The sequence below is a fragment of the Mercenaria mercenaria genome, chromosome 12 (assembly GCF_021730395.1).
Source record: "Mercenaria mercenaria strain notata chromosome 12, MADL_Memer_1, whole genome shotgun sequence".
Lineage (NCBI taxonomy): Eukaryota > Metazoa > Mollusca > Bivalvia > Venerida > Veneridae > Mercenaria > Mercenaria mercenaria.
In genome coordinates, this window is record NC_069372.1 from 41,728,691 (window position 1) to 41,742,917 (window position 14,227).

Sequence of the window (14,227 nt, forward strand, 5' to 3'; positions counted from 1 at the left end):
TATGCTTATTAGAACTTTACGGTAACTGGTACCACTGTCTTGCCCGTGCTGTTTTTTTGCTCTTTAAGCAAATTCGTGAACACGGAAGCCTTGGGATAACAATCAAAACAGAATTCTATAAAAATCATCAGAACATCTGTGCATATTGATTATGGTGATGAAATATTGTTACACTGTCATAGATCTATTTATTTAACAGAAATTAATTTTGAGAACCTGGTTACAGACAGGGGCTCTAAAATGTTTAGCTATTGAACTCTAGATTTCATTGTCTAGAGAACCCCTGCTAGCACATAACAATACTGCTTCCCTTCAAGCTACTTTTTGAAACAGAGAAATTTATAATACCACTACCCTTCATGTCACTGTTTGAAACAGAGTAAACTATAATACCTCTCCCCTTCATGCCACTTTTTGAAACAGTGAAAAGTATAATACCAATCCCCTTCGTGCCACTGTTTGAAACAGTGAAAGTTATAATACCGAACCCCTTTATGACACTGTTTGAAACAGTGAAATTTATAATACCATTACCCTTCATGTCACTACTTTAAACAGTTAAAGATATGATACAACTCCCCTTCATGTCAGACGGTTTGAAACAGTGAAAAGTAAAATACCGCTTCCCTTCATGACACTGTTAGAAAGAGTGAAAAGTATAATACCGCTCCCCTTTATACCACTGTTTGAAACCTTTTCTCTGTAAATATATAATTTTACTCCGAATTGATACCGTCACCATGCCCTAACCAATGCACCGAATCGGTAATGTAACCCCTCAAATTGTAGACCACAATGTTAACTTGAAAGATATACCTTCAATGACGGTGAGAGACAAACACATAAGTCACTGTAGCCGAGGATTAAAACAGGCTTGTAATTCGTTCCTGCGTTGAGTCGTATACGACTGCGTTTGGTGAAAGCTGAAAAAGATGAACTGGTGATATATAGTCACAGTAGCATGAATTACTAAGGCTTTAATATCGTGTGAGGTCATAATTTACGTTGAGCTCTATACGGATAAGTTTTGTGAAAGCTCAAAGTAATCACCCGGTACACTATAATGTTTTCATATGCAACGTACAAAAACATTTGCTCTGTAAATATATAATTTTATTCCGAATTGATACCGTCACCCTGCCGTAACCAAAGCACCGAATCGGCAATCTAACTTCTCAAATTGTTGATCACAATGTTAGCTTCAAAGATATACCTTCAATGACAGGGAGGGACAAACACATGTCACTGTAGCCCAGGATTAAAACAAGTTTGTAATGCGATTTTCGTTCCTGTGTTGAGTCGTATACGGCTGCGTTTTGTGAAAGCTAAATAATATGAAATAGTGACATATATCTTAGGTCACAGTAGCATTAATTACTAAGGCTTTTAATATCGTGTGAGGTCTTCATTTACGTTGAGCCCTATACGGACAAGTTTTGTGAAAGCTCAAAGTAATCACCCGGTACCATATTTTTTTTTCATGTGCAATATATAGAAGATATTTACTCTGTTAATGTATAATTTTACCCCGAACTGCTCAATCCGGAGGTCAAGTGTTCGATCCCCACTGTGTTCACAGTCACAGCTTTCCATGTGACAAAAATACCAATTTAAATTCGTTTGAACAGTGAATGAGAACTAGTTTTTAAAAGCAGAAATACACACTCAAAGACTTAAAACAATTTAAATTTTAATACAGTTAAAACGAGTGTCGAAGGTACAACAGCTTTGTATTCTGTCTAATATTCCACTTAGTTTAAATGAAGCAACAACTTTAGAATTCAACAAATTGTCTGTGAAAATGAAAAATGAAACGTTAAAGCGCAATGCATTTTAATTTATTTCATCATTTTGTAAAGATGAAAGTCTATTCAAATTTTCATCTGTGAAAGTGAAAGAACTCTTGACAAAACTATACAACAATTTTGCATGTATTTCATAAAAATGTTAAAAATGAAAGACTGTCGAAATCTGCTTCAACTATCCAAATCTGTAGGCATTTATGTAGAGCATTTTATTTTCAAGGGAAATAATTGTGGTCTGACTGTATTATTTTGAAAATCACAGTTGAGATTTTTTTATGTGTGCACCGGTACAGTTTTGCGGGGAAGCGAAAGTTGACATGGAATTTTGTCTTCTTCTAAAAACAAGGTAAGTTGACAGTTTTTGTTGAAATATATATCTGATAGCTGACACATAGGAGAATGTTTTGGTTTATATCCATCTTGGTGATTTTTTTGAAAATGAAGAGAAACAGGGGGAATTCTGTAAATTTCTTCTTATATGCAAATGAGCTGAAAATGTATTGAAATGACTAGATCAGAACACAGGTGCCCGTCCAGTCTTGGTGCCCTTATGGGTGCCGCCCCCTCCAAAAAAAAAAAAAAAAAAAAAATTAAAAACACTGTTTTAAGCCTAAAACGAAAAAAAAAAATTTTTGAAAATTTTTTTCCATATATATACTCTATATGGAAAAGGTGCATGTGTTGCCGTAACGCTATGGAGGTTTACTAGGACACGCTGTGGAACAACCAAAATGTCCAGTTCAGTACCAATGCAAGCTACCCTGCTGCAATTTACACACCATGCATTTATTAAATAGTAAACAATCCTATTCTACCTAGTAAACAGCCTTAAATAACTTACATTTAAATTCTAAGACGCAAACAACGGAATAGGTTTTCTACTTTCGTTTTGAAACAAAATGGCCGATCGTCACTGTTATTTTGCAAGTGTCTAGACAATTGGGTTGTTTGAATTAAATGTAAGTTATTTAAGGCTGTTTACTAGGTAGAAAAGGATGGTTTACTATTTATAAATGCATGATGTGTAAATTGCAGCAGGGGAGCTTGCATTGGTACTGAACTGGACATTTTGGTTGTTCCACAGCGTGTCCTAGTAAACCTCCATAGCGTTACGGCAACACATGCACCTTTTCCATATAAGAGTATATATAGGGGGGGGAAAAAAATTCAAAAAAAATTTTTTTTCGTTTTAGGCTTAAAACAGTGTTTTTTATTTTTTTTTATTTATTTTTTTTTTTTTTTGAGGGGGCGGCACCCATATGGGCACCAAGACTGGACGGGCACCTGTGGATCAGAAGTTTATGCCTTTCCAGTAAGTTTTTCCCTACCTTTGACGATAGTTATTAAAAAGTATAGATATCAGCCTCTTTGCTGATATTAGTACCTAAAATTTTCAGCCTGTGAATAGCTGTGGAAATTTGGGACTTCCTTTTTTTGAAGATATAAATAGATCTACAGGTACTGATGATAAACCCGAACAGAAAATGAGGTTTTTTACCTGTAACTTTTTTATTTCTGCAAATTGTAATCAATGGTCGGTATCAAAATAAAGCTTAACCTTTGCTGAAAACTTTACATAATTCAAATTTGTATTTCGTAAGCAAACTCTCACGAAGTGAGGCCATGAAAGGGGTATGTAAAATGGGGACTGTATGAACGTTGACTGATGATAAATTCGAACACTTTTTCATTTACAAAATTTTCTTGGTATTATTATATTGAAACGTTCCCCAAAAAGCTGCAACAGTCATTCCTGGTCAAGTAATGAAAAGTTATCAAATGTCAGGCCTTCATGTTTCGACAGTGAGCATGCGCAAAAAACACCCTCTTCCCCAGTAATTTTGGATAAATATTTTTTATACAAATAAATGTAAGTCATTTATTTATACAGAATATTTACCAATTTTGTTTTTGTTTACAACAGTTGGTGTTGTAAGTGAAAACTATTAGATGGTGTGTTCAATTTTATAAATAACCAATTGCAGTCGAATATTTCTAAGGTGATCGACTTTATCATCTGTCCGGGTTTATCATCAGTACCAGTAAGCTATATTTAGACTAAAGTTTTTTCAGTATAACAGCATGTAGAGAACCCTTACATACAGTCAAATATTCTTGATATTGCAAGGAAATATAATGCATTTTTCAAGTGCTTGCTGTTTCTTATGTTGTGCATACTTGATATAGGTCATTGTCAATGTCAACTATCATTATACTGACATTTGAAGTTGTTGTTTTTTTCTAAATTACCTCCCTTATATATGCATTTTTCTTCATTCATTTTATTGATAATTTACTTCCCTTTATGTTTAGCAAAAATTCTCAGATTGCAATTAATTAACTCCCTTTATTTAACATGAAAAATTCTCTTGTGTAATGATTATTTGTATCTTTTACTTACAGTGTTTGATACATGTAGTTGCAGTCTGTCTTTGGAAGCTGTAGAAAATACAAGAAAGAGGCTGACATAGTGGTATAGTTTGTTATATATGAAGTTTATTGATGGCATTCATGTCATGATGATATCATTAAAGTACAACATACATTGATTTTCTGACAGTCATGTGTTATTACATTTGAACTGAGACTGTTTTATAATCAGGTTCGTGATACTTTTTTTAATATACATTGTATACAATAGTTGCATTTTTTTTTCGATATTAATTGCAGCTTTATAAATTAGAACACTTCAGGTTCATGTTTGATATAGTTTATTAATGATTATAATTTTAATCATACAATGAGTTATGAGATATTTTATAAATTTTAATATATTTAGATTAATAAATGTAAAAAGTCTGTATTAAATGCATAGGTCATCTTTTGTACAAAAATAAAGGAAAAAAAAAATGTTGTATAATTTTCATTTTCAGTTTTGGTAGGGAAAAGTTTGAGTATGTACATGTACAGTTGTTTGACCTGTCTTACCCTGTGGCAGTCCAAGAAGATGTTACCATTATGAAAAATGCAGGAGGTATTATGCTTTTGTATGTTAAACAAAGGTCTCAAAGCATTTATATGCTGTATGGCTACATTCTTGCTCCTGAAATAACTGTACAAGACAGCTATAAGACTGACATTCCTGACAAGATGTGAACCTTCTGGACTTTATGTCAGCCTGGCATAAACATTTCTTTCCTGTAGCTTTGTGTATCCCTCAATTTACTAAGTACATATCTCCATTAAAAATAATGATAATAGATATGGTTTAGTAATAAATATGTGATAGCTTTGTAATGTCAACATTTCAAAAATAGAATGAACATGTACTTTGATAATAAATATTGAAATACAAATTTCAGTATATTGTATCAGTCAGCAAAAACATGAAGTACATTTGTATCTTTGTATTAAGATAATTAAAACAATTATATTCAAATGCTTGACACTGATTTTATGTTGATTTCCTAGAATGTGTGTGAATTAATGTTTTACAATATTTCAGAACTTGAAGACAATTGTTAGTGCAGAAGGGACATAGAAGTTATGACAAAAGTAACAGATATAAATAAGGTAAACTATTGTGATAAAAAGACATGGCCAGTGCTGCACATCACAAAGGCAATATTTGAATTTAATTTTTTGTCACTTATGAGTTCTGTAAAGCTGATTTTGCAATATATATAAAATGATTAGGATTAATTTTTTTACTGTGATCTTTTTTTCACATGATTTTGTCAAGACTGACAATTTGTTCATTGGAATAAAATAGTTAAAGGCGGCATTGTGTCACATAAAAATATGTCTGCATAGTTGCCTAACATTAAATGTCAAATTGTAAACAAGGAAATTCTAAATTTGGAAAATCCTTTGTTGTTTTTCTTCATTTAGCTCAGTTAAAGGAGATGAAGTTTGAAGCAATTTTCACAGTACAACCTCTCCAGAGTAGCTCACTCTGAAGCAAAAACCTCTCTATAACAACATCATGAGAATTTCCCTAAGCTGAAATATAACTATCAAATTTACTTCTCCAGAACAACAACCTCAAAATAACTAAAATATTTGTATATCCCACAGGGTGTTGCTCTACATAGGTTGCATTGTACTTATAATATCTATGATTTCAAATGCTTTAAGAAAAACAACACTTTCAACAAGGGGAAAAGTGAACATATATTACTCATAAGGTGAAGTTTTGGCAGTTCTCAAGTTCATTGTTTTTGCATGCTATATAAAAACACTTTAGGTAGTTTATCATTATTACATCATATACTAATCAGAGGTTGTAGGTTGTTGTTGGAGCTTTTAGGTGAGATCATAGGTGAACATCATCAGATTTATCTGTTTATTTTTTTCACCATTTTATTGAATATATGTACATTGAATATTATAAAATATGCAATCTTTTCAGAAAGTCCTATTAAATAACTTGTCATTTAGTGGATCTAAGTATATGTAAAATTTAAATAAACCAGCAAGCCAAGTAGCAACACAATCTTGCTGCTTAAAACAGGTAATTCCTTAGACAAGTTGAAATTAGACAAAATGTCAATTTGTAGAGTTACCTGACTTGCTGCTTGATAATATATTTCTAAGATTAGAATATCTGCAAATGTCTAAAATGATGTTATAATTGTTTTAAAAACTATCATGTTTTATTCTCTTTATGTAATAAAGTTTTACATTTGTATTTCCAGAAGTGCTACAAGTGTGTTGTCATGTGAAATGGAATTTACCCCAACTGTGCTGCAAGATGTATATTCAAGTGCAAGACAGCCATGCACCAGCTGTAAACTGAGATGGACCCATATAATAAATATGTTGACTTTTCTATGTATTATCATCTGTACAGAATGTGTATCATGACAAGACTGTATACATATATTGTTAAATCATTTTTATTTCCATTATTGCATGCATGTAAGAAGCAAGCATTTAACTATTGCATTCATAGAGTGTTAAAATGTGATCAATCTAATTTAAAGAAAACACATTTAATTGGACTTTTTAAGTTTCATAGTATTTGTGGTGGAGACTGACCCAGTCATTCAGCAACTTATACTGTCTGTGTGTCATTTCTTGTATGTTATAGTTTTCTTAATAATACATTAAATGTCAAAGTTATGGTAAGATGAACTCATTCATCACTTTTAGATTAATGTTAAAGCAGTTCAACATTTTACCATAAGTTAACTAATATTCTATTTAACCAGAGTTGTCACATATTTTCATATAAATATTTGTATAATACAGTCTAATCTAATCTACATATGATGTGCCACAATTTTTTAGTTATATTTTATGTTGATATTTTATGTTGTTTTCATGTCTCAACATATAATTACTAACATCAAAGAAACTTAAGTATTTTACAATTTGGTTGGTATAATTGGTTGTTTTGTTTATATATTTTATTTTTTTCCATCCAGGAGAATAAAGAAATATACATTTCAAAATATCTCATCATTCTAGATAAGTACACTACATAATCAAGATAAAAGAAATAAGAACAAAATATGTTGGTGGAATTTTATTTTCAAAAATTTGATATACTGTCTTTGTAGTATTTACTTCTTTAGATATGTTGGACTGAAATGGGAATAACAACATACTTTAAATTTTTTGTAGTCATAAGTTAATATGGGAATTATTAACTTAACTTAAAAAGATTTTATCTCACTGTTATGCAATCTGAGTTTTAATATTTTTCAACATTGTCATTGGCAACAAGGCTCAAAATTATTTGTTGTGTATACCTTGCATTCATGTGTGATAAATGCTTTATGGTATTCTTTAATATAATTTATGCTTTTCATCTTACCATGGATTAAAAAAATATAAATTTATTTGTCTGAAAATTAAGGTAAAAATACTGACTGATTAAATTGCAATAATTATAAGAAAGCTTATTTGAGATAAAGGGAGGTAATTCCATAAAAAATATGTAGAATGTAGATGATAAATGTAATGAAGGGAGGTAATAAAATATTGTGAAGTTATTAGTCTTCATTTCTTTGATGAGCTAATTAATTGTTTTACATTTTGGTTTATTAACTACAAGTATGACCTAACATGTGTACCTGTCCTGAAGGAAAATGAAATAGGTTGTTTGATGTCCTTGTACTGTTAAGTTGTTCCTGTATTTGTTTACATTCCATGTCTGAATGAAATGAAGAAACAGACTTTAATGAGGGTATCCCGGGAAAATACCTAAGTTGATTTTTATATCAGCAAATTTGATGAGATAGTCATTCAGGAGTTGTCTATCCTATTTCCAAAAATGCTATGGGGACTAAATTTTTTGGAGTAAATATCTCTTTTAAAAAATAACACACAGCATTTAAATATTGTATATATATTATCTGATGCAGTTGGCAATATATATTTGGAGTCAAAATGTTAAAAATTCCGGTTTTAATTTTTTAGTTACAATGTCTACATTTAGCGGTGGTTGTAACATATCACGTCAACCTTTCTATATTTGACTTTGGTTGCGACATTTAACGGTGGTGCGATAGTTAACGGTGCCACGATTGTGTCACATTAATATTCTTTCCAGAACACCACACTTAATTAGATTTTTCATGGTTTAGCAAAGGTGAACACGCACGTTTATGTTTTCAATTCTTAGCATTGCGGAAAATAACTATGAACATGAGTAATAACTGCAGATAGCAAGAATCAGAAATTTTCAGTTACTTCTCTCCCTTTAAACATTAAAAATAGAGCAAGGAAATTTAACCCATATCAAATTCCTTGTAAACAAGAGAAGTGTTTTGTTGACAGGGGACTGAAAAATGTTTAAAAACTATGTCTTATAATGTAAATTCGGAAAGAAAATTTCTCTAACAGACTTCGGTAAGTTAGGTTTTGTATATAACTATCGGAAATAACTGCTTTTAAATGTTTCAGTTAATTTGGTCGTATTTATATACAGTTCGTGTCTAAGCATGTTATCTTGTGAAATATATAAATAAAATCATAATCTATATTCTGATAATTTTTTTAAAAATCTCTTTGTGTGAATAATGGGGTAGATCTATTACCTATTTTTCTTGAGGGTCCGTGAAACAAGAAAACAATGAAAAGTGAAATTGAATAAGTTTGTATTTTTTTAACTCACCAGAGCACAAAGTGCTCAGGGTAAGCTATTGTGATCGCTCACCGTCCGGCGTCCGTCCGTCCGTCCGTCCAGCGTCCGTCCGTCCACACTTTCCTTTAAACAACATCTCCTCCTAAACCAACAGGCCAATTTTGATGAAACTTCACAGGGATGTTCCTTGGATGGTCTTCTTTAAAAATTGTTCAAAGAATTGAATTCCATGCAGAACTCTGGTTGCCATGGCAACAGAAAGGAAAAACTTTAAAAACCTCTTCTCAAAAACCAGAAGCCCTAGAGCTTAGATATTTGGTGTGAAGCATTGCCTAGTGGACCTCTACCAAGTTTGTTCAAATCATGGCCCCGGGGTCAAAATTGACCCCGCCCTAGGGGTCACTTGATTTTACATAGGAAAATCTTAAAAAATCTTCTTCTCAAAAACCAGAAGCCCTAGAGCTTAGATATTTGACCTGTAGCATTGCCTAGAGGACCTCTACTAAAGTTGTTCAAATCATGACCCCGTGGTCAAAATTGACCCCGCCCCAGGGGTCACTTGATTTTACATAGGAAAATCTTCAAATATTTTCTAAAAATAAACCAGAAGGCCTAGATCTTAGATATTTAACGTGTAGCATTGCCTAGTAGACAAAATTTGTTCAAATCATGACCTCTGGGATCAAATTGACCCCGCCCAATGGAGTTACTTGATTGTACATAGAAAAATCTTCAGATTTTTCTAAAAATAAACCAGAAGGCCTACAGCTTAGATATTTGACATGTAGCATTGCCTAATGGACCTCTTCAAAATTTATTCAAATCATGACCCCGGGGTCAAAATTACCCGGCCCAGGGGTTACTTGATTTTACATAGGAAAATCTTCAAAAATTTTCTAAAAATAAACCAGAAGGCCTAGATCTTAGATATTTGACGTGTAGCATTGCCTAGTAGACTTCTACAAAAAAAATTCAAATCTGGACCCCCCTAGGGTCAAATTTACCCAGCCCCAAGGGTTACTTGATTGTATATAGGGAAATCTTCATAAATTTGCTAAAAATAAACCAGAAGGCCTAGATCTTAGATATTTGATATGTTACATTGCCTAGTAGACTTCTACAAACTTTGTTCCATTCATGACCCCCGGGGTAAACTTGGCTCCGCCCCAGGGGTTACTTGATTGTACATCAGAAAATCTTCCAAAAAAATTCTAAAAATATCAGTTTGACATTTGAAACATGTAGCTCATATTACTCTGGTGTGCGATCCAGGGTCATCATGACCCTCTAGTCATATTAATCTAGTGTGATTTTATATTAGATGGCCCGATTTCAAATTTATTCCATTTAAACACACATTCTCAAATAGTTTGTACAAAATATGATAGAGTTTTATTTGACAAATAGAGTAAAACACGGAACAATAGAATATCATAGTGAGTTGAACCGTTAGTTTGGACTTGACGTGATATCATTTTGATAAAGATATTAATTCAAATTTACAAACATGTATAACTATGATAAAGAGAGATAAAGACATGAAGTTTGATATTTTATCAAAATACCTACCATCTGAAAACTAAAATGAAACAAACAAATTTAAATTTTACATAGCAGTAAAATGGCTGCAGGAAGATTCTCCGCATCAATCAGAGACGGTTCGGATGCGGACTTTGAGTACACATGTACCAAGTGTGAGGGATACCATGTAAGGGAGGAAGCTGTCAAGTACTGTCCAGAATGTGAGGAGTATCTGTGTACAAAATGTACCAACCAGCATGGTCAAAGAAAAGCTTTTATTTCACATAAGCTAATAGACACAGTTGCTACAAAACGAGGAATATGGTTACCATAGCTACAAAATGTCGTTTACCATCCAAACAGGACATTGAGATGTACTGTGGAACCATGATATGGTCTACTGTGCGAAGTGCATAGCAAAGGAACATAGTACAACTCTATTTAATTACCCCTGTGACATAATTGCTTAACAAATATACTGTTATTTGAAACAAAATATGTACCTTCGTACAACAATATGTAACAGCAGATGACAATTTATTATTTACATTATTTGTATATTTACATTCTTGGATCTCAATAGTTTTAGAAAATTTAATAATTTTCAAAATAGACAATAATGAAAGTAATGAGATTTTACCATTTTTAAAAATACTTTTAGGGCTTTCATTTGTTTATTAGGTATTACTTGTAAATGAAAACGATTCTCAATAATTTAGAATATACGTATAAGATTACTATGAGTGTTGTATTTTCATGTAGATCAAAATCATCCCACTAGAGGACAAAATCCGTCCAACCCAATTCGACCCAAGTTTGTTCTTCTACCCCTTGATTTCGTTAAATACAATCTCAAAATTTTGTAAAGGTATCATGACTAAGGCATTACAATTGATAAGGTTATAATTAAAATCAGAGAGGGGATTTTCTTCGCCTTGGTCAAATTTAGCTGGAGGGGGAAGGGGACTTTGTTGTCCGCCTTCCGTTGTTTAGGATTTTTTTTTTATAACACTTAGATAAATCTAATTTATTTCCGAATCACTTTTACCGAGCCTTTTTTCTTTGCCAACGTCACGTGCGGTTAATAAAACTGCTTGTTTTCTTTTATTTCTTAGGTCCTGTAATGACGTTAGTGAAATAAAAGACATGCACACATCTCTCGTCGACCAACAAGAAGTACAACGTTTACAGAATCAGACGAGAAACATTCAAGAGCGTCTTATTGCCATTGATAGGAAAACACAGAAAAACATCGATAGCATTGAACAGCAAAGGGACGACGTGCTTGCCAAAATCGAGGACATTGAGAGGAGCTTCATAGAGCATATCCGGAAATTAAAGCATGGAGCAATTGGCGCTCTTAACAAGAACTATACTTCTGAGAAAGAAAACCTGCAGTATAATATCAACATGATGGCAAATTCGAAAAAGGAAATTGAGACTGTAAGTAGTCAGTTGCAGACAGTTACCAGTATAGAAGCAGGACAACAGTTTGTTCAGATGAAACTGATACAACAGACTGTAAATGATGCAGAAAAATTGGTTGAAGAACGCGAGGCGGCAGGTTGTAAAGCTTTATGTTTTACAGAAAATACAGATTTGAAGACCTCCATTTTGACAGCGACAACTTTAGGACATGTGAATACCGTTACAGAAAATGAACGTCAAACTGCCCGAAGAATATATAAGGTGAAATCAAAAAAGAAGATAAATATCAAAATGCAAAACGACCGTAAGACGTGTTATATAATTGATGTATGTCAGCTACAGGACGGTACGATCATACTGGCTGACTGCGATAATAGGAATATTAAGAGGCTTGATATGAATTATAACTTCAAGGATCACTGTGACCTAGGTGGCTGTCCTATGGGTATCTGTTGTACTGGTCAGAATGAAGTCGCTGTAAAAATGAGCAACGACAAGGTTCAGTTTATATCAGTCGGCAGTTCATTTTCTAAGCTAAGAGAGATAACTGTAGCATTTGGATACCTTTTGGGAATGGTTTACTGTCCTGGAGAACTGTGGATATCTACCGGAAAAGGTGTAAATGTCTACAGTACATCCGGTACTCTACTGAAAACTGTTAGAAAAGATATCTATGGTCAGAATATATTTAAATCGGCTATTCGACATATGGCAGTCAGTGGGGAAACTGTTATCGTAACAGATTGCAGTGATGGAGCCGTCTGTCTGGGAAGAGATTATACGGTACAAAGAGAACTGCGGGACAAAAGGCTTGTCAACACATTAGGTGTAAGTGTATCTAGTGATGGAACCGTGTTCCTGTCTGGATGCGATTCACACAATATTGTGATGTTTGATAAGAATGGGAAATGCCTCGGACAGTTGGTAGCCAAAGACACTGGTCTACAGAAACCAATTGCGTTACATTATGACGACAAAAGGAGTTGTTTAATCTCAACATGTGCTAGTTCTGACAAAGTAATTATTTTTGATATATCCGATTGACTTTACGTATACATTTGTGCTTTAAAATTTTCAAAGCAACTCAGAGCTGTGCCTAAACACATCTAAATAAGTTACCAATTTTAAACTAAAGTTCATTCTTGCAACTTATCTGTAAGTTTGATTTTTAGATGTAAACATTATAAATAGGTATTAAAAGTAGTCAAAACTACAAAATAATACAAGGGGCCTCCGTAGCCGAGTGGTCAAGGTTGCTGACTTCAAATCACTTGCCCCTCACCGATGTGGGTTCGAGCGATGAATTCTTCCTAGGTGACCGCTCGTGATCAAATAATGCATGGAGGGGCACCTGGGGTCTTCCTCCACCATAAAAGCTTGAAAATGACCTATATTGTGTTGGTGTGACGTTAAACTAAACAAAAACAAAACAAAACAAAAAACAGCAGAATAATACAAGTCACTTTTACTAATCACCTTAAATATTGCCATTCGAATCCAGTCTTATAAATCTTTCCATTTTTTTCTGATCTACTGGACGCAGTTATGTTGTCACTTAAGGAGCTTAGGCTGTGTCACACAAAATATACGCAGCGTACGTGCGTTTATAAAATTTAGCTATTCTTTTTCTCTTTTTTGGAATATTCTTACATGTTAAAGTCGATACGAACTCATCGATAACCTTTAACTTCATGATTGCCCGGTGTTTCAGATATTTAGCGTCATTATCGATCTTTATTATTGTAAAAAGTAGGTGTTTCCTAAAATATTTTGTTTAAGACAACATAATGGTGTTCTGGCAGACCGATCGTATAGTTATACCGTCGACCCCTTAAGAGGTAAGGGCGATATTACGATAACAGGGTCCAACAAAACCACAACAGGATATGATAGCACGATAATGCAATGCTAAAGTAAGATAACACGATGCAACAGCACGATAACACGATGCGATAGCACAGTGCGATGCGACAAGACGACTTAATATCGCATTATCATATCGTGTTGTCTTGTTGTATCAAATCACCAAATAACTGTACTATCAAATCGTGTTGTCATGCTGTAGCGATCGAATATCTCACAATAGTATCGTGCTGTCGTGGTGTCGAGGTCGACAGTACGACGGTACGACATTATATATCGCAACAGCAGAGTGTTGTGGTGTAGATCATTAATACCGAATACGACGGTACGATATAATATCCTTACTAATCTGGTTAGACATATGCAGTTACAATAACATAGTAGATAAAGTTTGGTTACTTTAAGATACATTTGAATATTACAGCCTAATAGCAACGTTACGAGACCGATATTCGGATTTATTCAGATCGTAGACGAACATGTATGTAAAGTCCGAGTCTGCAAACTGTAGATCAACATTCAAAACTGTTCAGGTCGTAGATCAACAGGTGTTCATTTGTTCTTTACTGTAAAGATT

The 14,227-nt window shown here is 33.4% G+C and overlaps 1 protein-coding gene and 1 long non-coding RNA gene across 3 annotated transcripts; both read left to right on the forward strand.

The window, feature by feature from the left end:
• The first annotated feature begins 1,513 nt into the window (after positions 1 to 1,513).
• Positions 1,514 to 10,701, forward strand: LOC128547347 (uncharacterized). 2 transcript variants are annotated; one of them, XR_008366469.1, is made up of 6 exons: positions 1,514 to 2,151; positions 4,209 to 4,278; positions 4,679 to 4,779; positions 5,251 to 5,318; positions 6,443 to 8,603; positions 10,456 to 10,701. It is a non-coding gene; the product is annotated as an uncharacterized LOC128547347 (long non-coding RNA). The 2 variants fall into 2 exon arrangements; XR_008366468.1 differs by having other exon boundaries at positions 1,515 to 2,151; positions 10,453 to 10,701.
• Positions 10,702 to 11,505: 804 nt separating this feature from the next.
• On the forward strand, positions 11,506 to 12,831 carry LOC128547552 (uncharacterized). The gene has a single exon (XM_053520540.1). It carries the CDS (start codon positions 11,506 to 11,508, stop codon positions 12,829 to 12,831), a length of 1,326 nt encoding a protein of 441 aa, XP_053376515.1.
• Positions 12,832 to 14,227: the final 1,396 nt, after the last annotated feature.